The 27,994-nt window shown below is 42.4% G+C and overlaps 1 protein-coding gene and 1 pseudogene across 8 annotated transcripts in view; both read left to right on the top strand.

Moving 5' to 3' along the window:
- RYR2 (ryanodine receptor 2) overlaps positions 1–1,498 on the top strand; it is a 772,754-nt gene extending 771,256 nt beyond the window's left edge. For all 8 annotated transcript variants that reach the window (NM_001082757.1, XM_089311247.1, XM_089311246.1 and 5 more), the window contains 1 exon segment: positions 87–1,498. In NM_001082757.1, coding sequence (NP_001076226.1) covers positions 87–182 — 96 coding nt within the window. In that variant the 3' untranslated portion in view covers positions 183–1,498.
- LOC103351031 (plasma membrane calcium-transporting ATPase 4 pseudogene) lies at positions 501–22,864 on the top strand (annotated as a pseudogene).
- Positions 22,865–27,994: the final 5,130 nt, after the last annotated feature.

The following is a 27,994-nucleotide window of genomic DNA, read 5'->3' as shown; positions in this document are numbered from 1 at the left end:
CCAATTACAGTGAGTTTCTATCATATATTTTGTGTTAGTACACCGATTTTTTGGAAAATACTAATGCATTTCCTTCACTTCTACAGGAATCCTATGTCTGGAAAATGTATCAAGAAAGGTGCTGGGAATTTTTCCCGGCAGGGGATTGTTTCCGGAAACAGTATGAAGACCAGCTAAATTAAACTGAGACCCTCAGCACCTCTGAAATCACCCCTGCCTTCTCTGTCTCTTCTCTTCCCCACCCCTTCCTGCGTGTTCTTGGAATCATCCTGCTGACTTCCTAAAGTGGAGGCATTGTGTGCTCTCTGGGAGCGTCCAGGCTCCCTTTCTGAACCTGACTGTTTTTCCCCCACCTCACACATTCTCTTTGAGACTAAAGACTGAAGAATAGTTTAAATTCATACACAGAGAAAACAAACTCTGGAAACAAAACCATTCTGGACACCGTCATAACACGCTCGCAGGTTTTCTTCTGAGACTCCTGGAAGTCTCCGTGAGCCATGGGGCCCTCACAGAGCAGCGTGGCAGCCACACTCACCCGGCCTCTTCATTTCACCATCCTGAAAGGAGCTGTCTCAAGGTCACAGAGCACTTGTAGCACTTAACAGATTGCTGTGGACACCAGTTTCGAAGGGAAATAGTGCCTTACTATATGTGGGTTGAGCTATGCAGAAGATACGTGCATGAAAAAACATCTCTATTTTCTTTATGTCAACCTTTTTTCTTTCTTAGTTCCATTGATTTTGTGAAATTTTTTCCCCTTTCTTCTTTCCTTAGATGGGGGAGGGTAAGAAAACGTTTGTTCACACCTTTTTACAAAGACGGGTGGGTGTCTCAGGATGGAGGGAGGCTCTTTCTCATTCTTCACATTCACCCTCCCCATGTGCTTCTGCTCTTATTTCGGTAATGTTCTGATGCAACGTTGCAACTTTATGAAATCTTTGTATGAAAACAAAACGACTGCAAAAAAATACACTTTCAAAAGAAATAATTCATTGCATGTTTATTATGCAAGTTTAAACGAACAAGAAAACCTTCAGAAGCAAGTTGATCAACATGAGAGAACTTTCATGATAATTATATTCATAGTAATAAAAGTGTTGTGGGCTTAATTGTATATTTGGAGCCAGTGTCATCCACCAACAATGTGATAACGTTATGAACTTGACAGTAGTTTTGGGTTTTTCTCTTTCTTTCGGCCACCTGTGATCAGTTGTTGATTAAGGACTTCGTTTTTCAGGCCATTTTTTAATATCAAAGCTGAAGCAATATCCATTCAGGGATTTCATCAGTTGCATCACAAAACATGGATGAGAATTTAAATCACTCCATTTTGTCCATTTTCAGTCCTTTTAAATGTAATGCTAATCTTTACAATTAAAAAGACAGATTCAGAATGGAAGCAAAGTCATTTTGCAAACATTGGAGCTCTTTTATTACAAGTCTGCTTGTTAATTTTAGAATTGTAAAACTGCTCTGATTAAACTATTTAACTAACTTTCTCATCTTTTTTCTCTGTTTCTTGTATAACTGGGACTGCGTGTCACTTGAGATGGGAGCTTTAAACTTGTGGTGGATAGAGCACATTTCCTAACTCTGCACTGAGACCTCTAATACTCGTTTTGCTTTGTTCTTTGGTAGCTGATCAACTCTGCTGTGGTTGTGATGACTGAGCCCCAAAGTCATCAATTACCTGGCTGCACCTGATCATTCCTCTTTGATGAGGTCATCCAGACCTCTTGAAATCTTCTAATGACAGAAGAAACAAGCAGTGTCTCCCAAATTGTTTAATTTTAGAAAGCTCTTCCTTGCTCAGGATAAATTTATTTCCCATAATAGTAGGGATCTATTTTCTTTCTTAATAAGAAAGAGAATTGGTACATTAGTAAGCAGTGTATCAAGCACTCAAATACCAGTTGAACCTTTTCTGTGTGCCAAGAATGGCGATGGGTACCAGGGATACTTTTTCTGTCATTTTATTCCTTATCAGCATGGTAGCAAAGCTCTGGGATCCATACTTTGCATTTGTCTTTAGGTATCGCTTTTATTTGAGAGAAGGAATAAATTTGGCCCTACCATGGGAATTTCCAGACTCTTTCCGGAGATGGTCTTATGCTTGGAAGAGTCTGAATAAAATTAATTAGGGTGGCTCCAGAAAACATAAAAAACAAAACAAAACAAAACACATGGCCCCTTGCTTTGAATCACTTCAGAGGAAGCATCTAGTGGAGAGGAATAAGTCTTTTTCCAGGCCATAAAGTCCACTGAGATAGTCAAGTCTCCTATTAATAATGCCCAGATTGGTGTTGACCCAAAACAGCAGTACAGGTGAGATGTGAATGAGTAGGTTTGTAGCTGTCCTTAGATTTTGCAGGCTTGTGTACATTGTTCTCACTGATGCTGTCAGCTTCCAAGTCTTGGGACAGAACCTAAGTATCTGAGGTGGATGTAGAAGTTGGGTAGAATTTGGGAAGAGGAAGCTTCTGTTGGCCAATGGGCTTTGCATACATGTCAGTTTTGGGGGCAGAGCAAAGGAACAGAGTTGGGGACCAGAGAATGCCTGGCTTCCCAGCCCATCGTTGGCTTTCCCTTCTCCAGGCCTCAGAAGGGATGAGGGAGCTCTCCTCATCAGCACTGTTAATTCCTCCAGGAAACATCTCAGTGAATCTGCACTGACCTTGGCTCTCCACTTCTCTCATTCAACTTAGGGCCCTCTGACCCAAACACAAGAAATGGAATCCTTTTAGAAACTTTATGTTATACCAATATCCAAATGTTCACGGAGGACATAATAACCGCTACCTATCAGCTTCAGTGCTTGCAGACATCATTCTGCCCTTCCTGTTTCATCTCTTCCTCTATTTTTCCTGGAAATAACTTTTGAACTGACCCCATAAGATAGGGTTAAGTCCACAGTTTAAGTTGATGCTTTCCAACTCTACTCTGGTCATGAGTGTCCAAAGGGTATTCCTGGGCGTTATTTTCATGTGTAGGAAGTAATTTGTTCTCAGCCCCACAAAACTCCTTTAAAAGCCCTATTGGAATGAAAACACTTTATGCCTGATTGTAAAAATCATACCCAGAAAAATTGTACAGTTCTTCACTATCTTGCTTTACTGAGAAAATGTTCATATTTTTCTTAAATTCCCATTTTCTTGGTGAATATAACAATATGGCCCCCATTTCTGGTAGGATCACTGAGTGATTCTCAGTGGTGATTACTTCATTTACACTGGACACAGTGAAAGAGAACCTTTTAAAAATGTATTATATGGACTCAAGCACATAATTCACGTGACCTGGACATGGAAAACACCTGGTTAGACATTCCCCAAAGTATTTGGTAAATATCTATTGTTTTGTGAAGAAGATGACCTCACCATCCCTTGCTAAAGACATTTTTGCCCAGCACTCTGGGATAGCTGTGGTAGAAGCTGGACAAAAAATGCATCTTGGTCATGATACAAGTGCTAGGATGATGGCACCTGGGTTTATAATCACCATAAGTATTAATAGCACACATTTCTAAACAGGACAAACATCTGTATCATAGCATCTAATATTATACAAATTGAATGGTGTTATTAATATGTATAGAAAACAGTAATTATATAAACCCTTGAAATTCCATGTTTCTCAAATCATTTATATATGTATATGTAGTCACAACTCAGTACAGAGACAGTGTAAAACAGTAGCTCTAATTTCCTTGTACACATAACATTTGAAGACTTCTAGAATGTTAGAGCTGAAAGGGATTTATGCTGTCACGTTTCAGGTGAAGCAATCCAGGCAGGTTAAATGGTTTGGTTGAAATCACAAGGTTAGTGGGAAGGCTGGAGCTTTTTCAAAGAAGCCAGGTTTTCCATTAATCTTTTTCCTAATACAACCAGAACGGTTTGAAAAATAATACCCTTCTCATGAACTAGCCAAAATGAAGCAGGAAAGCTGATACTTAGAAAAGTTTTCGATGAAATATCATCAGTGTTCAACATAGACATTCTGATTCTGTGATAGGGGAATTCTGAGAGTGACAGAATGAACAACTGGTTTCAAAATGCGCCATTGAACATAGCTATTTCTGAATATGGAGCCAAGTGTCAACTCTAGTCTAAGTAAGAAAGCTTCTGAAAGAATCTAGTTGTGGTTGTCATATTCATCATGATTAAAATCACTTGGGTTCATATTCCCTTATTAAAGACTGTGTGTCATTAATGAGGACAGGCTTTAAGGGACCCAGGAATCCTGTATGTTACTGTGCTGCTGGTGGTATAATTGCAAAAGGGCATCGGTTTGCCTTTCATGGCAGAGAAGAAAAACTTTTCCTCTATGCTGTTAATCCAGCCTGTAGAGGCCTGCAAATTAAAGTGACCAATGTTAGATTAACAAAAGAAAAGACAGATTTCTATTCAAGTGTGTGCCTAGGAATTTACAGAAAGATATGACACAAGGAGGCTATGAGAACCTGGGGCTAGGGCCTGTGCTGTAGTCCAGCTGGTTAAGCCAAGGCCTGAAGCACTGGCATCCCATATGGGAGCCAATTTGAGTTCTGGCTGCTCCACTTGTGATCCAGCTCCGTGATAATGTGCTTGAGAAAGTAATGGAGGATGACCCAAGTGCTTGGGCTCCTGCACCCATGTGGGGGACCTGGAAGAAGCTCCTGACTGCTGGCTTTGGCTTGGCCAAGCCCTCGCCATTGCAGCCATTTGTGGAGTGAACTAGTGGATGGAAGATACTTCTCTCTCTCTCTCTCCCCCTCCCTCCCTCCCTCCCTCCCTCTCTCTCTCTCCTTCTCACCCTCCCACCCTCTCTCCTTCTTACCCTCTCTCCCTCTCTGCCTCTCCTCTCTTTCTCCCTCTCTCTCTTTCTCTCCCTCTCTCCCTCTCCTCTCTTTCTCCCCCCCTCTTCTTCTCTCTGTAACTCTGCCTTTCAAAAAGATAAATAAAAGAAGACAAATCTGGGATTTACATTAAATCTTAATAAGGAAGAGGGTAGGGCAGAGGGGGCACTTCTGTGAGAACAGATAACCTCTGTGTAGGTGTAAAGAAAGGACGCCTAAGGAAGAATGACTTTCTGGAAAGATAAATGTCCTCTTAACAGAACAGATGAGAGTTTTCCAACATTGTCTGGGTGTGGTGCTTACTCCTGTCTCCAAGAAGAGAAGATTAGAGTTTCTCTCGGGGAAGGGATTTATGATGATTAAATTCTTTGGGGAGGCTGTACTTTGCATCAGATAAGGAATTTAATGAACTCAAATGCCTTCAGCTCAAAGTAATTTTTATGGCACAGTGGCTTATTCTAGACCCATTCACTCATCAACTCCTACACACCCATAAAGTGTTCCAACTCCTTTTAAACATCATTAATTTTATGTTTATTTTCTTCCAAGAAATCTGTGACCTTGATGTATGTACACTCTTTATTAACCATTGCTAAATAGGTCCTAAAATTGTTGATTGTAGAGAAAAGAATTCACTTTCTTAGACCTGGTTAACATTACCAGCTGCTATAAAATATAATGTTCCCAATGTAAAAGATCCCATATCAACAGGTAAGCAGAAACTCGAGTTAACAATTGTTTTTAAAGGCCACCAAATCTGAATGTTCTTGTACATTGTAATTTGGATTACCTGCAGTTTTGAACTTTGTTTCAAGTATATTAGATATAGCTCATGTTTCATATGTAAATTGAAAAATATAGGCATAGGCAGGTGTACTATTAAGAATAAGATTAGTGGATGATCTTGAGATGATTATACTATTGTGAGACAGAGGAATTCGAAGCATCTGTTTAAGCTTCTATTATTATGACCAACCATAAGGCCTCTGTCCTACACAAAAGAAAGATGAATGGAGCAAAACCCTGGACAAGTTATGTTATAAATTCATAAGATTTCATGGCCAGAACTGTCAATTTATTCTTCACATACTTATATACGTGAAGAAAAAAAAGCAACTATTTAGACTGTGTTTTTACCAGTGAGGTAAATTGATAGAAACTCATCATTTCTTTTAAGGAGTATACATTGTGAAAGAGTTGTCTCTATATAAAAATGTCATGAAGGCTAAGTTCCAGAATGAGCTGAATCTAAGTATGACACACACAATAAATAGTTTATATTCCATACTTGGCATAATCACAAGAGAGGAACTATTTCCTGTTTATCCTGAGTAGGCCCTACATGACATATCATCTTAGTCTTGGTTCCCTTGAATCTGACCTGAAGTAGGGAATAATGTGATTGTTCCTTACTGAGGCCAGCAGGATTGCAAGCATGAGGAAACAGGAAGTGGGCTGAATAAGGTTAGGCAGCAGTGCAGATGAATGTTCTCCTGCGCTTGTGTCTGCTCCACTGAAGCGAGGAAGAGAAAAACTTCATGGCAGATGTGCCCAGTCGGCATGATAGGACTTCATAAACCATTCTATGCAAATAAAATGCCTTCAAGTAGTCCATGGGAGGGAGAAAGGACAAGAAGGAAGCAGTTACTTCTTTTCCATCTCCAGTTTCCCATCAGTCAAACCTCACCCCAAGGCATACAAGTCCTCCACACGCTGGACTGAATCACCTGACTTTGAGGAGTGCGTTGTGGACGCCAGATCCATATCCTGAAAGGGGCAGTCGTATCTCAAGCTGAAAGAGGCAGAAGGAGGCAGAAACCCACAGTGTAGTAGCCTGCCTGGCTGCACAAGGGGTGGGGAGGTCACAACGAGAGGTGGCTCAATGTACTGAAAAATGACAGATTGGCCACCCTCCAGCAAACAAACGTGAGGTCTTGAAAAAAAGTTGTCTGGTGCAGAAAACTAAGGTGGAGCCAGTGGCTGGAGGCTCAGGAAGTAGGTGGTACCGAAGCAATCTGAAGAGGCCCATGAGGTTCAGGACTGATATTTGTGCTTGTTGTACCATTTTTTCTTTGGTGTTTTATGTTTGAAAGACCTAACAATGAAAAATGAGTGACACAGGAAACATACATTCTAAGTTTGGAGAATACGGCATAATGTCAGCAGGTCACAGAAAGAGCAAAATTTTCTTAACATGTACTTGACTCCCATTTTCTTCAACAAATAGAATGGCAGAGTTAATTAGCTGGATAAAAAACATAGGTGATCTATCCGTCAAATTTGAAAAATACAAATTTCCAAAGATGTTATAGAAAAAAATTCCTTTTTTACTCTAAGAAGTCAGATAGAACCACTTGATAGAAGTAATACAAAGATGGAATTTGTTCAACTTTCTAACGATCCTTCTTTCCACTAGTTACCTAATGGGTTAGGCAACTACTGGAAGTTTAGTGCTTACTTGTAGTAAGAAGTATTTAAGTCGAGGCTGCATGGTCATTTTTCAGTATTCCTAGAAAATATATTCTCAGTATATACAGGTGCATAAAAATCATCTGAGAATTTGTAAGTAATACAGACTCCTCAGCCATACCCCAAAATATTCTGATTTTGGAATCCAGGTGAGGTCAGAGAATATGCATTTTAAATAAATGCCATTCTCCACCAATGCACAAAGCTTTGATATAAGTGTTTAACAAAATAAAGTTGAAGGAAACATTGCATTAGTGGTTCTATGTTTCTAAGGCTTATTGCACCGAGTCTGTGGCTCATTGCACCAAGTCTACATTGTATGTCTATGGTTGCTGCACTAAAAGCTGTTTGATGTTTACATGATTCACTGGCCTTTGGCTGTGGTGTGTAAGAGACCATTAGCTTAGGAGTCAGGTGGCCTGAATTCCAACCCCTTCTCTAGCATGTACTAGCAATATGCCTTTGGTAAATTTGTTCAACCTTCATTGACGAATCCGTTTAACCAAACTACAACTGGATTAGCTTATCTTATACCTAATAGCAGAAATTCTGAGTATCAAAAGTGAGAAGAAATTGGAGCGTGTTTGGTGTAGTAGTTAGGCTTCTTTTTGGATGCCTCTGTTAGATATCGAGCACCCTGGGCTAAGTCCTGGCTCTACTCCAGGTCCCAGCTTCCTGCTGATGTGCACCCTGAGAAACAGCCGGTGATTGGTCAAGTACTTGGGTCACTGCCTCCCACATGGTAACGGATTGAGTTCTGGTCTCCTGGCTTTGGGCGGGTCCAGGTTTGGATGCTGGAGTTTTGAGGGGGAGTGTACCAAATGAAAAGATTCTCTTTCCCTCTCTGCCTTTCAAATATATGAACTACATAATTTTATTTTTAAAAAAATCAAAGAATTTTCTCAAAATAACAAAATAAGATTTCATGGAAGATAATCAGCATTTCTTTTTTTTAACTTTTATTTAATGAATATAAATTCCAAAGTACAGCTTATGGATTACAATGGCTTCCCCCTCATAATGTCCCTCCCATCCGCAACCCTCCCCTTTCCCGCTCCCTCTCCCCTTCCATTCACATCAAGATTCATTTTCAATTCTCTTTATATACAGAAGATCAGTTTAGCATATATTAAGTAAAGATTTCAACAGTTTTCTCCCACACAGAAACATAAGGTGAAAAATACTGTTTGAGTAGTAGTTATAGCATTAAATCACAATGTACAGCACATTAAGGACAGAGATCCTACATGAGGAGTAAGTGCACAGTGACTCCTGTTGTTGACTTAACAAATTGACACTCTTGTTTATGGCATCAGTAATCACCCTAGGCTCTTGTCATGAGTTGCCAAGGCTATGGAAGCCTTTTGAGTTCACCGACTCTGATCATATTCAGACAAGGTCGTAGTCAAAGTGGAAAGTGGAATTTTTCTAGGAGCATGAAGAAAACCTGTCTGTTCAGTATATAGTAAATGTAAAACTTTAAAAACTTTTAAAACTGCTTAACCTCTGAATAATTATATGATTAGGAAAGTCTATAGTAGTATATCTCTCTATAATTCTGATGGCTTAATTTGCTTCTACTTTATTCTCTGTGGTTGTAAAAGAGAATGTTTAGCTTTTGTGTTTATGTTCTTGTGTGTGGGGGGTTGGGGATCTTTTTTGTGCCAAAGGGCATTTGGATATTTGTAGCATCATTCACGAGTCAAATAGTACAAAATTATCAGCTTAAAAATTAGCCTGCAGTGCTGGCATTGTAGCACAGCAGGTTAAGCCACCAGCTGCAATGCCTGCATCTCATGTGAGTGCTGATTCAAGTCCCAGCTGCACCACTTCTGATGCAGCTCCCTGCTAATGTGCTTGGGGAGACAGCAAAGGATGGCTCATGTGCTTGGGCCCCTGCCACCCATGAGGGAGGCCGTATGGAATTCCAGTCTCTTGGTTTTGGCCTGGCCAGATCCAGCCCTGACTATTGAAGCCATTTTAGGAGTAAACCAATGGATAGAAGATTCTCCCCCACCCCTCTGTGTGTGTGTGTGTGTCTTCCTATGTATCTCTGCCTTTCAAATGAATAACTAAATAAAAATATTTTTAAAAATTAGTCTGCTGTAGATTTATTACATTTCATGTCCTGCCTGCTGTTGTCTTGGGAGGGCACCAAGTAATTTCATGAGCCTTTTACTGCCCATGGGCCAGACATTCCCCACACCTGTCTTATAGTAATTTCAAGCTTGGTTATTATAGGATTCCTGTTGCTCCTCTGAGAGAATGCTGAAAGAGTAAGAACTGTGTTTCCTAGAGCAACTGAGTCCGTCCAGTTTGGAGACCCACAGAGAAGACAATCATTGACCACTTGCTTTGAATTTCATCTTTGGCCATGGTAGTGGAAATAAAGGTAACCACTGAGAAAGGGTCCACAAGGCTTTGGTTGAAGATCTAAATTGGAAGGGATGAGAGGAGATGGAAGTGATGATTTCTGTTTTCACAACCCTAACAAGAAAATTAAGACCAAAAGCCTGTTAGGAACTAGAGGCCAGGGACCACAATGAAAAGGAACCTGCAATTTATTGTTAGTCCCTCCTCCTCTTTTTATGAAAGGAAAACCCTTAGAAGGAAAATGGAAAATATTTCAAAAAGAATGGTAATTAAAATTGAACATATCAAAATTAATAGGATAAAGCTAAAGCAGAACAGAAAGTAAATTTATAGCACACAATGTTTGCATTATTTAAAAATACATGCTTAAAGTCTGTTGTCTAAGTTGCCTTATTTCCGGGTTCTAGTCCCGGTCGGGGTGCCGGATTCTTTCCCGGTTGCCCCTCTTCCAGGCCAGCTCTCTACTGTGGCCCGGAAAGGCAGTGGAGGATGGCCCAAGTGCTTGGGCCCTGCACCCCATGGGAGACCAGGAGAAGCATCTGGCTCCTGCCTTCGTATCAGCGTGGTGCGCCGGCCGCAGGGTGCCAGCCGTGGCGGCCATTGGAGGGTGAACCAACGGCAAAAGGAAGACCTTCTCTCTCTCTCTCTCTCTCTCTCTCTCTCTCTCACTATCCACTCTGCCTGTCAAAAAATAAATAAATAAATAAATAAATAAATAAATAAATTGCTCTATTTAGAAGCAAAAAATAAACAATGAAAATGAAACTCAAAGTAACTAAAAGGGAGAAATATAGAGACAATTAACAAAGATAAAAACTGATTCTTTGAAAGAACTATTATAAGTCTTTCAAAACATTATTGTTAAATTCCTAGCAAGACTGAACATGAAAAGTACAAGTTGCCAATATCATGATAAAAGATGGCCTATCATTACAGATACTAGATGTTAGAAGGGTAAGAAGTATTCTGAAAAACTACATGGCACTATATTTGACAGCTTAGGGTTTGGCTAACCAAAATGAACATATTCTTTTAAAATCCCATATCCAACTGACAAATTTACCTAAAAAATAAATTTGCTTTTATGTTAAAGTAATTGAATTTGATTTAAAAAAATTCCTTCAAAGATTTTTTACTAGTGAATTGCTTCAAACTGTGTTTCCTCTCTACTGTTTCAGTAGCCTTTTATTCTTGTTCCAGTTATCCTTGTATAAGAAGAGGCTTCTACAGTTGAAACAGGGTCATAAATGAAATAATCATGTCCTTGACTTTGTGATTGTTGTGGGGTCCATAGTTGACTTAAGATGGTCCATCAGAAGTAAGCTGCAGAATTTTGTTTTGTTGTTGCAGGATGTGACGTCACCTCTCCTCCTAGATGTGAATGACAGCCGTTATACCTCTGCTAGCTTAGACAGTCATTTTGGGATCATGGGATAAGTAAGTCCGAGAATGATGCTGACAGCAGGTGGAAAGCAGAGGAGAGAACCACAGAGAAATACAATTGCAATCTTGACATTATCCACATGAACCTCAGAAGTCTTTTCATACATCTTTTCATGTAAATAAAACCACAATATTTTTATTATTGTTTAACTCATTGAAACAGAATTTTCTGTCACTTTCAATAAGAAGTGTCTGAACAGATTATATTTTAGGGCTGTGCATTTAATCCCTAAAACCTCGAAATATGTTTTAATACATAGTAGAGCAAGCCCTCTATCACTTCTCATCCCTAAAAACACTCTTGGTTTTCCTAATGCTTTAATTCTTTCCAGATTAATCATTTAATAAAGTTCCATAGGATTTCCATTGGTGTGATAGTTAAGAATTTTATAAAAGGGCCAACGCCGCGGCTCACTAGGCTAATCCTCTGCCTTGCGGCACTGGCACACCAGGTTCTAGTCCCAGTCGGGGCACTGGATTCTGTCCCAGTTGCCCCTCTTCCAGGCCAGCTCTCTGCTGTGGCCAGGGAGTGCAGTGGAGGATGGCCCAAGTCCTTGGGCCCTGCACCCCATGGGAGACCAGGATAAGTACCTGGCTCCTGCCATCGGATCAGCGCGGTGCACCGGCCGCAGCGCTCTGGCCCATTGGAGGGTGAACCAATGGCAAACGGAAGACCTTTCTCTCCGTCTCTCTCTCACTGTCCACTCTGCCTGTCAAAAAAAAAAAAAAAAAGAATTTTATAAAAATGATGAATTAATATTATAGAATTAACCTTTTTATGGTTTGTTGATTTCAAAACATACTTAATTCTCAGTTTATTTATATTATTTGCTATACCAAAATAACACAAATTCGATGGCTTAAATGCAAATTTATCATTTCGTAGTCCTGGAGGCTGGAAGTCTGAAACCAAGCTGTTGCCAGTACTGGCTCCTCTGATACCATGGAGGTAGGGTGGCTGTTTCCCACCTCTTTCCTACATCCTGATTGTTCTCTGGTCACATCCCTTGGTTTGTAGATCTCTGTCTTCATCTTTACTTTGCATTCTCCATGTGTGTGTTGGTCTCTTTTTATCCATATTGTCCCTTTTATAAAGACATCAATATCCAAATGAGGCCACATTCTGAGGTTACAAGAGACTAGCATATGTTATGCTGAAAGAGCATAGTTCAACCTATAATAGTGCTGAAGTAAACACACTGTTTCTTCATAAAGATTAGTGTTTCTCAACTGAGCATTCAAAATACAATCTTTGGTGTTGGTAAATTCTGTATAAGAACTTAAAATTTTAGTTTTTCACCTCAAAAACACTAATAGTCAACTTTTCATTCATGCTGGTTAGTTTTTCTTACTTCAAACAGCAACAGTGACAACAATATGTTGTCTGAATTAGGGAGACATTTCTGGGAATCTGGGGAAATTAATTCTGTTAAGAGTAAGAGTACCAGAAAGAACAGAGCTGCGAGTGGTCAGGGCAGAATTGAGGCCAGGAAAAGAAGCACCTGAAAGAACATTGCCCCGCTGGGGACAGAAGAGACAGGAGTCAGAAGCGGATGTAGAGATGTAAAGATTCAAGGTGTAGAAAGGACTTGAATCACTGTTACTGGCTTTCATGAGCAAAGCAGGAAGCCAGGGAACAAGGAATGCAGGCCTTAGAAGCTGAAGATGACCCTGGCCACAGCCAATGAGGAAACAGAAACATTTGTCCTACAGCTACACAGAAGTAAATTCTGCCAATGACCTGAATGATTTGGAAGTGTACTTTTCTTAAATTCTAAAAAAAAAAAAAAAAAAAAAAAAAAGGAAGGCAGCCTCTGACAGCATGAGGTCAACCTTGTAGAACACAAAGCATAGAAGCAGATGAGTCACTCTGGGTCAAGACTTCTGACCTACAAACTATGAGATAATGAATTATTCTTGTTTTCATATGCCAGATTTGTAGTGATTTTTATGACAGCAACAGAAAATGTAGACTAATAGAGACATAAAATACAGTGTCTGAGATGAAAAATATATGAGATAGAATTAACAGAAGTTTAGACTGCAAAAAAAGACTAGTGCACTAGAAGAAATAGCAACCAAAACTACTCAAAATAAAACAGGAAAAAACTGAAAATAGGAACTTAATGAAAAAAACACAGGCATGTGTATACACAAACATACACACAACCACTATGATCTCAATAGATGCAGAAAAAAACATTTAACAAAACCCAACACCTTATCACAATAGAAACTCAACAGCAAAGAAATAGAAAGGAACTTCCTCAACCTGATAACAGCAACTATGAGAATCTCAATTGACATCACACTTAATGCTGAAAATAAAAACAGCATTCCTCTTTGCACTGGATGTCCTATCCAGGGAAATCAAGCAAGAAAAATAAATAAAAATATCCAGATTGAAAAGGAAGGCAGGAAATGAAAATTTACACAGATATACATCCATATATTTATTTCTATAAGATCATGAATTCACATTAATCCCTTCATTCCACTACCACAGAGTTCACTCTAATTTCTGCCCCTCTGTTTTCCTATGTGCCCCTTCTCCATCAGTTAGTGAGCTGGTTCCCTTTATCCTCCATAGACTTACTTATTGGACTAAAACTCCTTCCATGCAACCCATCACCCTGTGGGTGAAGGGGTCCAAGGTCTTGGGCCATCTTCTGTTGCTTTCTCAGGCATGTTAGCAGGGAGTTGGATTGGAATTGGAGCAGACAGGTTTCAAACCAGTGCCCATATGGGATGCTGACACTGCAAGTGGCAACTTACCTGCTACACCACAGCACCAGCCCCCTTCAACAATTTTTTAAAATATTTATTTGAAAGGCAGAGTTACACAGAGGAGAGACAGAGATTTTTCATCCACTGATTCACTCTCCAAATGGTGGCAATGTCCAGGGCTAAACCAAGCTGAAGGCAGCAGCTAAGAGCCAGAAGCTTCTTCTGGATCTCCCTCATGGGTGGCAGAGGCTCAAGGACTTGGCCCATCTTCCTCTAACTTCCCGTTCACATTAGCAGAGAGCTGGAACAGAAGTAGAGTAGGTAGGACTTGAATTAGTGGCCATATGGAGTGCCAGTGCTTCAGGCCATGGTTGAACTTGTCACACCACAGCTCCAGCTCCAACAATGAAATAAATAAATAAATAAATAAATAAATAAATAAATAAATTTTAGGTGTTTCAGTCGTGCAATAAAAGAACTATCACAGAGACAACAACACAGGTGAATCTCACAGTGAAATAATTTAGATATACAGACACAAATGTTGTATGAGTCCAAAGGGACAAAAGTAACCCATGGTTTAAGCCACCTCTGGGTGAAATGAGGGGTCTGTGACTGTAAAGGAGCACTGCTTGGCTCTTGAAACTCTAGTAGCATCACCCTTATTGATCTGTGTAGGCGTTCTTTATTTGCATATCATTTTGTGATCATTTAGCCATACAATCATTTCTAAAGATTGTTTCCATGTTTCACTTCATACTTTTGTTTGTTTTACCTGATAAGTAAAATAAAAATAATTTCTTTGTACTTTGTAGGAATTATTAAATAGCACCCTACTGAAACTTTCTTTAAAGCAAAGTTTTTGTGTTTTATTTACTAAAAAGTGAACTCTTGAAGGTAAGTGTTGCCGTCTTAGTTTGCTTTGATTCAGCAGTATTTAAACTCTTTTTAAATAAGTTACAGGTGTTTGATATATGTTTGTTAAATTAATAGATGACTTTAGCCTTTTAAATTTGTGATGTGAGTGCAATATCAAGTTCTATCCTACAAAAATGTCTTCTGATTGACTTTGGTCTCTTGGCTGTCTTGCAGAGCCTCTGTCAGATTGGCCTTAGTTTAATCTGCTTTTGGCTGTGGATTAAATCCTCAGGATCTTGGGACTTTTCCTTGTAAGGCAACCATACAAACTGGGTCAAGAGTCTCATGGAACTCTCTGTGGTACTGAAATTGTTTCTGCCTTGGAGGCTTTGCAACCTAATTAACAGCACTGGAGAAGGAAAAAGAGCCAGGGAAAAGAAATGGAACAGAGTTAAAGATCTGCAGCTTGTGTTAGCACTGAGTTCCAGCATGGATGTCTCCCTGAGGATCACTAACGGAGGAGAGGAGCAGTGAGCTGTTGTAAAGCAGCCTTGTGAGTCCTGTTTGACGCCACCCTTAGTTTGTTCTGGTCCTAACACAATTATACCACAACCACATTTCACCAAGTTGAGACAACTTGACTATTTAATTGAAGGAGATAGATAAATGAAAACATAAATGAATAGGGGACAGGGTTGCATTGCGTAAGAAGTACAATTCTGATTTTATCCTTACTCAACTTTCATTCCAAAACTTTTCTAAACTTTACTCTTACTTCTTGTATGCACAGTTTCTTTTGTCTTTATTTGGTCCAAAGAGTCTACTGCGATGGCTATGTGATATTAATTATTTTGGATTTCAATAAATCAAAGATTTATTTACTTGAAAGGCAGAGTTATGAGAGAGAGAAAGAGAGAGAGAGAGAGATATCTTCCATCTGCTAGTTTATGCCCCAAATGGTCACAATGGCCAAGACTGGGCTAGGCTGAAGTCAGGAACCAATAGCTTCATCTGGGTCTTCCATGTGGGTGCAGCAGCCTAAGCACTTGGAGCATTTTGTACTGCTTTCTCAAGTGTATTAGCAGTACACTGGATTGGAAGTGGAACAGCCAGGACTCAAACCAGCATCTATATGGGATGCCATTGTCACAGCATCATCTAAACCTGCTGCACCACAATGGTGGCCCTTGGATCTTAATTAATCCATAAAGTTGTATTTTCATAGCTACTTTTAAAATGTGATTTTCTTCTGATTTTGTTCTCACATTTTGAATTTGTTTGGAAAATGGGGGAATAGACAAATTTTAAGTTTTAACTACTCTCCATATATTTTAAAATTATTTTAGTACACATTTTATTAACCATCAGAGTAGTGTAGAAAGAATGTGGCTTTTCTTATTGGTGGCTAAATGTTATGAAACTCCAAGTGTATTTCACAGTCCTATTAGTAATACACATTAGAACAGAGACTAAAGATTTGGTATTAAGCATTCCAGGTGTGGTTTTAAGCATCACTACTTCACTCACTCATTCATTCAGCACATAGTTACCAAATGCCTTCTTTTTGCTGGACATTGGGCAATGTTTTTTGAACATGGTGATGAACAAAACAGAATAAGGTGTGTTTTCTAACCTGCTTAAATCTCAAATTCCTCCCCTTAGAATGAAGTTAACAGTATCCTATTCCATTACTCAGTTGTGGGAATTAAATGGGGTTAAATACTCAATGTTACTATGTACCTGAACAATGGTCAGTGAATATTAATCTTTATCATATTTTTCAGTTGTCTACATCCAATGACAAAACATGCAGTACGTTAAATGCATTGACTGCTTAGTGTTTTCAGTTGCTTCATAGTCTAAAGTAATTCAAGGTCTAATTGAGCCAGTCTTGTAATTATAGCAATCTTTACAGTAGGATTGTAATAAATTGTGCATTTCCTTTAGGTACAAAAGAGAACATTTATGGTCATTTCTATTCATTGGCCATTTGATGGGCTTATAGATGCTGACAAGCTTTAAGGGCTTTATTTGTGTTCCCTTATTGGAGTTTCTCTTCCATTTGATTTGCATTTGTATTCCCTTAGTGTGTCCAAATCAACCATATGTATAGCATACATAAATGCTCATAGCGAATTACTTATTTTTAAATTTCCCTTTATGAGAATTTGGAGAAGGCAGCTGATCACATTTATAAACATGTTGGCGCTGATTTTATGAGCATCTTCATCTCCTCATCTTACTTTTCTTGTTACTCCCAAGCTGTTTGAACTTTTTGTCATGTTTCCAACTCCAGAAATGCAAAGGTTAAACTTCTGAGTCATTATTGACGCAGGGAAGTAAAATCATGTCTTTTGTTTCTTATCCTTAAAAATTTTTGTTGAGTTGCAACCAAATATACCCATATCTTGCAGATAAATCCCTCATTCACACAAATGTGGTTTTTGCATAACTTTCTTGTCAATATAATGTGTGCAGCCTCTAACAAAGTTTCTAAATTGCCCTTTTTCTGAATACCACAACCTTGTTCACTCTCCCTCAACACTTTATATTCTGCTTTGCTTCCCGTGCTATCCCATGATGATTAGTCTTCGGAATGCTCCTTTCTAATTTTAGTCCTGCCCCCAACATCATGTCTTCAACCTATACCTAGCTGCTTCACTGAAATATTCCATCTCGTCTTCCTTTCCCCACCGACATTCCACAGTGTCAGTTAGAACACCAATTTCACCTTAATTTCCATTGCCTTTGATTAGAAACAGCATAGAAAAACACTGTGCTTTTTTGGTATTCTATATTAACATCCACATATCAGAGAAAACATGATATTTGTCTTTTTGGGAACAGGTTTTTTTCTACTTTTTACTTGTTGAACATTATGGTTAGTGGTGTATTAAGCCTGTGATTATAAAATACATTGAAAGTATGTTATGGCAAAAATTAAAAACAAGAAGAAAGGAGGGAATGAGGATGATTGAGGGAGAGAAGGAAGTATGATTATCTTCTTAGAATTGTATCTATGAAATACATAAAGTCTGTTCTTTTTAACAAACAGAAGCCATTTGTATATTTTTAAAAGTGTATTCTCCTCCAGAGATTCAGTTGCAATGCAATTGAAAGTTTAGGAATTAAATTGAGTATTTTGAGGCTAATAAACCATAATATCATCCTGATTCTATGTGTTCTTCATAAAAACCTCCTCAGAGATAAAGAAATCAGTTGATGAAAACTGCTACCACATATCTTCAGTTCACATGGTAAGTGGCTCATGTTTCTGTGGCTTGAAGAGAGGTTTTCCACAAGAAAATGCACTGTGTTTCTTTGTTAGCATAGGTGGTGAAGGTCATGTTTTCTCTACAGATTTGAATATAAACCTCCTCTTGTCAATTACTATAGGTCTTATTTTTAACCAGAGTCAAGTAATTGATTTCCGAGGACACTCTGGCAGTGACATACTTGCTGTCTTAGTGTCATTTCCCCTTGCTCTTTAGATACTTGATTAGCCACCATGTGATAAATATATAAATGAAATCCCTGCCCTCAAAGATTTTGTACATTTTAATCCAGATTCTATGTTACTTTTGTTACACCAAAAAGATACAAAAACGCTACCCTTGGATCACATTCAAGCCACTTCAGAAGCTTACATTAATTTTGTGCGTTGCAGAGGGACATTATTCTTCTAAATCTCATCTATTGTGTAAGGAGCATTTCTTCCTCTGCCTCCATCATACAGGGTTTGGAGTCACCCAGATCTCTGTTCCAAAGGGCATTTATAGGCCATGGCAGAAGATATTTGGGCAGTCATTTGCTTCTGTGGGACTGTAGCAAAATGAATATTGTGTCCATATTAAGTCCCAAATGCTTTACAAGACATGTCATCACTGTTAGCAATTAAGATATGGTACCCATTCCTCTCCAACTCAATACACCTCTTAAATGTCCTTTTAAATGTATTCTATTGTATTTTTAAAAGCTAATTCAAATGACTTTAGAGAATTTTGCTGTTCTTTGAAATAATCAACAGGAACCAGAGTATCATTAAGTAGTTTGGGGAGTCATTTTTTATTTTCTTTCTTTTTTTTTTCTCTTTGTGCTCAGGTGTGGGGTGGGGTGGGGTTCAAACACACTTGGGAGCAGCTGATGTGACAGTGGCAAGTCGCATCATCGCCTTACGGGGAGAGCAGATGAGAATGGGCGCAGGGGAAGCAGGGCTTGGGGTCCTAGAACGAGCGTTCACACAGAGGTCTCCAGGCTGTACAGAGGGCTGCCGGCCGACAGAGTCTTGATCCAGGGGAATGACCTGAAGAATGACGAGAGCTCTCTCACGGGGGAGTCCGACCACGTCCGGAAGTCCCTGGACAAAGACCCATGCTGCTCTCAGGGACCCATGTCATAGAAGGCTCTGGCCGGATGGTGGTGACCGCTTTGGTGTCAACTCGCAGACCGGGATCATCTTCACTCTGCTGGGGGCCAGTGAGGATGACGAGGAGGAGATGAAGAAGAAAGGTAAAAAACAAGGAGTCCCTGAAAATCACAACAAAACAAAGACCCAGGACGCTGTGGCCCTGGAGATCCAGCCACTCAGCAGCCAGGAGGGGGCCGACAACGAGGACAAGGACAAGAAGGCCAGCAAGGTGCACAAGAAGAAGTCGGTGCTGCAGGGCAAGCTGACGCGCCTGGCCGTCCAGATCAGGAAAGCCGGTCTCATCATGTCCGCCGTGACCTTCGTCATCCTGATCCTGTACTTCATGATCGACAACTTCGTGATCCAGGGCAGACCGTGGCTCACCGAGTGCACCCCCGTCTATATCCAGTACTTCATCAAGTTCTTCATCATCGGCGTCACCGTGCTGGTGGTGGCTGTGCCCAAGGGGCTGCTGCTGGCTGTCACCATCTCCCTGGCCAACTCTGTAAAGAAAATGATGAAAGACAACAACCTGGTGCGGCACCTGGATGCCTGTGAGACGATGGGCAATGCCACGGCCATCTGCTCCAACAAGACCGGCATGCTGACCATGAACCGCATGACTGTGGTGCAGGCCTACATTGGGGGCACCCACTACCACCAGGTGCCCAGCCCCGACGTCTTCCTGCCCAAGGTCCTGGACCACATCGTCAATGGCATTGCCATCAACAGCGCTTACACATCCAAGATCCTGCCTCCGGAGAAGGAGGGAGGCCTGCTGCGGCAGGTGAGCAACAAGACCGAGTGTGATCTGCTGGGCTTTGTCGCAGATCTGAAGCAGAACTACCAGGCGGTGTGCAACGAGGTGCCCGAGGAGCAGCTCTACAAGGTGTACACCTTCAACTCGTTGCGCAAGTCCATGAGCACAGTCGTCCGGAAGCCTGCCGGCGGCTTCCACATGTACAGCAAGGGCGCCTCGGAGATCATGCTTCGCAAGTGCAATCGGATCCTGGACAAGAAGGGGGAGGCGGTCCCGTTCAAGAACAAGGGCTGCTACGACAAGGTGCACAGTGTCATTGAACCCATGGCCTGCAAGGGGCTGCGCACCATCTGCACAGCCTACTGGGACTTCGATGACGCTGAGCCCTCCTGGGACAACGAGAGCAAGGTCCTCACCGAGCTCACCTGCATTGCCATCATGGGCATTGAGGACCCTGTGCACCCAGAGGTCCCAGAAGCTATCGCCAAATGCAAGCAAGCTGGCATCACTGTCAGAATGGTGACCAGGGACAATGTCAACACAGCCCGAGCCATCGCCACCAAATGTGGCATCCTGACATCTGGTGATGACTTCCTGTGCTTAGAAGGCAAAGAATTCAACTGACTCATTCGCAATGAAAAGGGAGAGGTAGAACAAGAGAAGCTGCACAAGATCTAACCCAAGCTTTGGGTCCTGGCCTGGTCCTTGCCCACAGACAAGCACACGCTGGTGAAAGGCATCATTGACAGCACCGTTGGGGATCAGCGGCAGGTGGTGGCTGTCACCAGTGATGGCACAAACGATGGGCCGGCCCTCAAGAAGGCAGACGTTGGTTTTACCATGGGGATTGCAGGCACAGACATGGCAAAGGAAGCCTCGGACATCATCCTCACTGATGACAACTTCACCAACATTGTCAAGGCCGTGATGTGGGGGCGGAACGTCTACAACAGCATCTCCAAGTTCCTGCAGTTCCAGCTCACCATCAACATGGTGGCCGTGATCATGGCCTTCACGGGTACCTGCATCACTCAGGACTCCCCACTGAAAGCCATGCAGATGCTGTGGGTGAACCTGATCATGGACACTTTCGCTTCACTGGCCCTGGCCGCCGAGCCCCCCACCGACGCACTGCTGAGGCAGCGCCCCTACCGCCGAAACAAGCCCCTGATCTCGCGGACCATGATGAAGAACATCCTGGGCCACGCCGTCTATCAGCTCACCGTCATCTTTTTCCTGGTCTTTGCTGGTGAGAAATTCTTCAACATTGACAATAGGAGGAAGGCCCCACTCCACTCGCTGCCCAGACAGCACTACACCATCGTTTTCAACACCTTCGTGCTGATGCAGCTCTTCAACGAGATCAACTCCCGCAAGATCCATGGCGAGAGGAACGTGTTCGCCGGCATGTACCACAACCTCAACTTCTGCTCGGTGGTCCTGGGCACGTTCATCAGCCAGGTTCTCATTGTGGAATCTGGGGGCAAGCCCTTCAGTTGCACAAAGCTCAGCCTGTTGCAGTGGCTGTGGTGTCTCTTCATTGGGATTGGAGAACTCCTGTGGGGCCAGATCATCTCTACGATACCCACGCAATCCCTGAAGTTCCTGAAGGAGGCCGGGCACAGCACCACCAAGGAGGAGATCAGCAAGGATGCCGAGGGGCTGGATGAGATCGACCACGCCAAGATGGAGCTGCGCCGAGGCCAGATCCTCTGGTTCCAGGGCCTGAACCGGATCCAGACCCAGATCAAGGTGGTCAGAGCATTCCATAGCTCCCTCCACGAAAGCATTCAGAAGCCCAGGAACCAGAACTCCATCCACAACTTCATGACCCACCCTGAATTCGCCATAGATGAGGAGTCGCCGCAAACACCCTTCCTAGATAAGCAGGATGACAGTCTGCACGAGGCCCTGGACTCTGGGTCCAAGGTGTTCCCGCCGGACGGTGACAAAAACAACAACGCGGTGGACTGCAAGCCATCGCCAGCCGCCGCATCCCGCTCCGACAGCCCTCTGTACAGCCTGGAGACCTCCGTGTGAACTGCTTCTCCTTGCTCCAGTCCTTGAAGGCGGTCACCAGCACCACGATGATCACCGAGAACAGGATGGCTGCCCCCTCGATCCAGCCGGCTTCTGCCTCCCCTTCATCCTCCGCGCTTTGTGCAACCTGACCACATAGCTCATTTTCTCCACTGGGCGGGCAATAGAAGGACAGGACCAAGGAGATGATGGCCGAGATCTCCAGGATGATGAGGGTGACGTCTTGAAGGGTTTCCCACACCAACTCCAAGAAGGTCTTGGGCTTTTTTTGGGGGGGATCAGGTTCTGCCCAAACACCTGCCTGCATTTCTCCAGGTCAGCAGGGTTCCCAGAGAGACCTTCCACGGGGGAGGTTTTCTGGCGACTGCAGAGGTTCTGCACGCCTCCATACTGCACGTTGATCTGGGTCACTGCATCACTTGAACGCAGCTCCATGAGCTTCCTCAGGTCCATGAGTGTGCAGCCAAAGTCCCCTTCGTGACTCTCTGCCACGGAGTTGGCCAGCAAGGCATGTTCTGATGGGTTCATCATTTTGCCGGCTGTTACCAAGCCCCTCTACCAGACCAGAAGTGGGGTTTCCCTTTAACTGTTCGGCGTCTCCTGTCCCCCTGTTCCCGCGTCTTCCTCCTTCTTGCTTCTCTGGGGGCCCTGTCGGGAAACAGACCACCTCTATCTTGTGCAATATGCTTCAGAGGAGCAACGCCAAGTCCAGATCTTCTCTTCTGTGTGAGACTGGCAGTTGAGAGGAGGAAGAAGGGGAAGGGGGAACTGAGTAGAAGCCGGACGTCGTGTCACAATGATTGGGGTCCCCAGGTGGTGATGGAGTGGTTGACCAGGATAGGTAGGTTCCTAGCTTAGACTGACTTGCCCAGATGGAGGTACAAACAGGATGTGCACGTTACCATGGAGGCAACCTTAGCAACAACCAGCAACTGCGGTGGTAGAGTGGCAGCAGGAGGAGGAGGAGGACGAGGAGGGCTCCCTGGATACTGAGGACAACTGGATCTCTCGCTCCAGCCTGGAGGAACGCGGCGCAGGGGAGCCGGGCGGCTGCTCAGGCGTCGCCGCGGCGGGGGGATGCGGCCCCCGGGGGAGTTCGTGGCCGCCTAGTGGCCCCCGGCTCCGGACGGCGTCAGCAGCCGAGCTCCGAGCCGAAAACGCTTGTCATGGCAACGGCTCCAGCCAACTCGGGCCAGACCCGGGCCCGCCCGCTGGCCCCTAGCCGCGTGCGAGGAGACGGGCCTTATTTTCTTTCAAACCTCAGTTGCAAATGAATAACATCAGATAGAGGACTTAAGGAATGGTTGTACTATCTGTACATTTACACTAGAAATAGAAAACGGAAGAAGCTGATGGTATATGTGCCAGTTGTATCTCTACTGCCCTATTCTGTTTCATATACTCTGTGCATGCTTCTACCAGCTTCATGCAGCTGTCACTGGGCAGTGCCTTGCCTGGCTTGCTCCAGGTACCTCTGGCTTCCTGCCATGGGCCTCTCTTGTGCTGCAGTGTGATACCTGAGGTTACCCATCGTGCTCACACACCTGCCACATGAAACTGCAACCAAAAGAGTCACATCCTGTGAAGCCACTCTTGACAGATGGCAGACCAGAGCTGTTGGTAAATGCTACCCCTCCCATCCCCTGGGAGCACAGTTCTGAGCCTCGTGTCAGAACTATACTGAAGAAATGTCATGGGATGTGTTGGTCACAGCATTCAAACTTCCAGTTATAAGATGCCTGAGTTCTGGGAAATCTGATATATAACATGGTGCCTATTAAAAGAAAAGAAAACCTTTAGAGCATAATGGAAGAAAGACAATTTGAGAATCAGGCAGCCTCAGAATCAGAACAAATTCAGAGAACTCTGCCCTACAACAGAATAGATAGAAATCAGAAGTGAGGCGCAGAGACAGCCTGACTGGTTGTAGCTTGGTCTTTGCCTTATTTGAACATGGTCTGATCAGTTGGCCTCCTGCACTTGACTGAAGCTCAGCTGCTTATTGCCAAAGTATGCAGTAGTTAATAATACTGTATTGTGGGGCCGGCGCTGTGGCGCAGTGGGTTAAAGCCCTGGCCTGAAGCGCCCGTTTCCCACATGGGCACCAATTCTAGTCTTAGCTGCTCCTCTTCCAATCCAGCTCTCTACTATGGCCTGAGATATCAAGTAGTAGATGGCCCAAGTCCTTGGGCCCCTGCACCCACAGGGGAGACCTGGAAGAAGCTTCTGGCTCCTGGCTTCGGATCGGCGCAGCTCCAACCATTGCCGCCCTCTGGGGAGTGAACCAGCAGATGGAAGACCTCTCTCTCTGTCTCGACCTCTCTCTGTAATTCTTTTAAATAAATAAAATAAATCTTAAAAAATTAATACTGTATTGTGTACTTGAAATTTCCTGGGAGAGTAGATATTAAGGATTCTAGCCACAATGAAAGGGGTAGCTGGCTATGGGAGAAGGTGGATATGTCAATTAGCTTGATTGTGATAATCCTTTCACAATGAATAAATCCTGGATCATTTGGCACCATGCTTTTGCATCAGCTCAGCTCTCCGGCTTCTCCTGTTTTTTTGCCCTAGTCCCTCACTGTTGTCCATGGGATTAGGATCCCTTCTGGCATGAAAATTACCTGCACAGAAGACTTCGCCTTAGTCTCTGCCTTCAGGGGAATCTACAATAAGGTACAAATGGCTTAACCAGTTTAAAAAATGCTCAGTTCAACCAACTGTAGAATTTAGGCCTCTGTTGCTACAAATTTTCTCCTTTGGAGAGGAAAGAGTTGGGGAATGCAACAAGTATCCACCTAGGCACAGAGAAATTCCTAGGGCAATACAGAGATGTGTTAGCAAAACAAAAGATTTACAAAACTAATCACTATCTAATGAATGAAAGCAAATCAGTAACTGTGATAAAATCTCCAGAGCAGAGGAGGGAGAGGAGAAGTGAAATGACTTTAGCAAATGTAGATTTAATAATTTAGCAAGATAAGATAATTAGGCATCATCCACTGAACTGTGGAATGGGGGAGGGGTGGAAAGACTGTCACAACTTTGAGGTCAAAGCTCATTTATAAAGTAATTAAGTACCAGGTGCTGGTATTGCCCAAGGAATTTAATTTTTTTTTGAATGTTCATCAGTGACTCAACTCTGGAAAAACTAGTTATGGGTAAGTTTAAAGTCAAGTTGGCTGTAAGTGATGCAATGGTGCATTTGAGTTCTGTTTCACTTTGAGACTTAGTGGGTACCTGCAGGATGAGAGGTCCTGTGATCCTGCCCTCCAGCCTGTCTGCTGTTGACCTGCAGAGACCTGGGCAAAGGAAGCCTACAGTTTTCCACCACTTTATAGGAGTGAGCGAATGCATTTCACTCTGGGCTGACATACCAACATGAGCATCTGGCACCCCAGTCTCATGTCAGCGAGGGTGTGACAAAGCAAGGGATGCTTCGGCATCCTTACGTCTGGGTATCTGAATCCTGCTTCTAATCTCCCAATCAGTTCCCAATGTGGAAGGATTTGAGAGATGTTATTTTTTGAGCTTCCTCAGGTTAAAAATCACCTCCTGTGTAAAGGACACTGATAAGTGTTGAGGCTTCAGAGTGTGAAAGTTCCTTAAAGCCAAAGGACTCTATCCCATCACTGTCACTTTGAAAGATGAGTTGACTGAGTGTATACGGCTAACTCCTGAGTCAGCTGAGCACAGCAGTCTGCCGATTGCCACAAAACAACAGTACCCTGCCACCTCCTACCTGCTGTTCTCTGTCATCCCGTCTGAAGGGTTCCGTAACAAACGACTTAAGATCAGACTCCCTCTCTGCTTTGGTTCCTTAAAAATCCACCTTGCCTGTCCCTTGTTGTAGCACAGCTTGAGTGTGCACTTGATGGTGTGCCTGAATTGCAATTCTGATACTTAAACACTTCCTCTGCTTGTATTATAGCCTGGGTCTTTTCTGATTGATAAGACAATGTCGAGAAAAAGCTTTAAGAATCTCCAGAAGGTGGTGTCACCAGGAAGTGGTGGGCCCACTAATCAGGACAGGAGACTTCAATGAAAAGGATCAGAACAAATCAACCTTATTATTTTTTCTTATTAATGCACACATTTTTGGGTGATGTTGTGATTTTTATATCCATTGTTTTTCCTCCTAGTTGAAAATATTTTAGTAACAAGTTGTTTTAATGATATAATGTCCTAATGTAATGTACTAATAATTGATGTTTTTCACATACAGAATAGTGACTTCTAGGTATAAGAATATATCATATACTGATCAAGGAATTTTTAAATTAAAAGAGTAAAAAAGTAACAAAAAGCACCACCCTATTTCCTTCCTGTCTTTACTCCCAACCCCATATGCATGTTTAATGTGTCTTTGAGGCTTGTTTGATTTAAACACAGTTATAAGAATTGCATAATTTCTGTCTAGAAGTTTGCTGCTTAAAGTATTCATAAGAATAATGTCATGATATTGCATGATTTTCATAAAGACATACTATATGGCTGAGATTTTTAAACAAGTTATTTATCTGAGAGGCAGTGTGTGTGAGAGAGAGAGAGAGAGAAAGCACACAAGATGGTGCTCCTGGGACTGGCACTGTGGTGCAGTGGGTTAACACCCTGGCCTGAAGTACTCGAATCCCATATGGGCACCAGTTCAAGACCTGACTACTCCACTTCTGATCCAGCTCTCTGCTATGGCCTGGAAAAGCAGTAGAAGATAGCCCAAGTCCTTGGGCCCCTGCACCCATGTGGGAGACCCAGAAGAAGCTCCTGGCTCCTGGCTTTGGATCAGTGCAGCTCCAGCCATCATGGACAGTTGGGGAGTAAACCAGCAGATGGAAGACCTCTCTCTCTCTCTCTCTCTCTCTCTGCCTCTCCTCTCTCTGTGTAACTCCGACTTTCAAATAAATAAATAAATCTTTAAAAAAAAAAAAAAGATGGTGCTCCTATCCACTGATTCACCCCTCAAATACCTTCAATGGCCAAGGCTAGGTCAGAGCCTGGGGCAATGAACTTAATGTAGTTCTCCCATATAAATGGCAGAAACTCAAACACCTGAGTCATCACCACTGCCTCCCCTAGTCTGCATTAGTATAAAACTAGAAAGAGGAGAAAGAGAGTCCAGGAACTGAACGCAGTCACTCCAAGATGGGACACGGGCATCTTAACCAGCATCTTACCCACTAGGCCAAATGCCCATTCCAACAGTAAAGTACTTAATCAAGCAATCGCAGTTTAGTTAACAATTTCTCTATGTTTGGATAGTTCAGTATCTCACTTCCCATTACTGTTCGCTACTACAAAAGGCCCATGGGAAGGATCCTTTGAAATCAGAAATAAATGGCACCAACTCCAACCTTGATGCTGGTAATTGTGTGGGTTTGGGTAACTTCTTTATTCTCCTTGAGTCTGTTTTCTGGTCTACAAGATGAGGATTAAAAATTGGTTGTTTGGAACATTAGGTAAATATTGCACATGAGGTACCAAATATAATATTTGACATCTAGTATATATTTAATAAAAGTATTTTGTTCTTACATCTCTTTCCTAAGAGATGAAAACATCAATAAATAATGTAGCTTGTGACAGGCATTAGTTAGCAGACAACTGCAGATCACTAAGGGAATAAATGTATTTTGCTTTATTAAAGCCCTGACATTTTACCAAACAAACTATGAAATTTTGTCCTTGGCCTACAACAGTGCACATATCAGAGTTAATAGTTTTTTATCTGTCCCATAAAGTAGTTGGAAGTCTTCTAAAGAGATGAGCATTTGAGTGGGTTACTTTCATGTCAGTCCCAACATGTGCTCTTCAATAAACAGTTTTCCTTTCAGATAGAATTATTCTCCTCACCCTGGCCATGATTGCTAACAGAGACATGTATGTGTGCATGTTCATAGTCACCATTCCTCCAGTCATTTGGGTCTGAACCTGTTAAATAATGAGGAAGTTTCTTTTTTCTTTTTTTTTTTAATTTGTTTTACTTATTTGAAAGACACACCCACCCACACACACCCCACAGAGAGAGAGAGCGCTCGCGCGAGAGAACTTCCAGCCACTGGTTCACTACCAAAAAACA

This window comes from Oryctolagus cuniculus, chromosome 13 (genome assembly GCF_051225735.1).
Source record: "Oryctolagus cuniculus isolate XC-2025 breed Fujian yellow rabbit chromosome 13, ASM5122573v1, whole genome shotgun sequence".
Taxonomy (NCBI): Eukaryota; Metazoa; Chordata; class Mammalia; order Lagomorpha; family Leporidae; genus Oryctolagus; species Oryctolagus cuniculus.
Note: the sequence above shows the minus strand (reverse complement) of the source record. Positions and strands in the feature narration are given on the sequence as shown.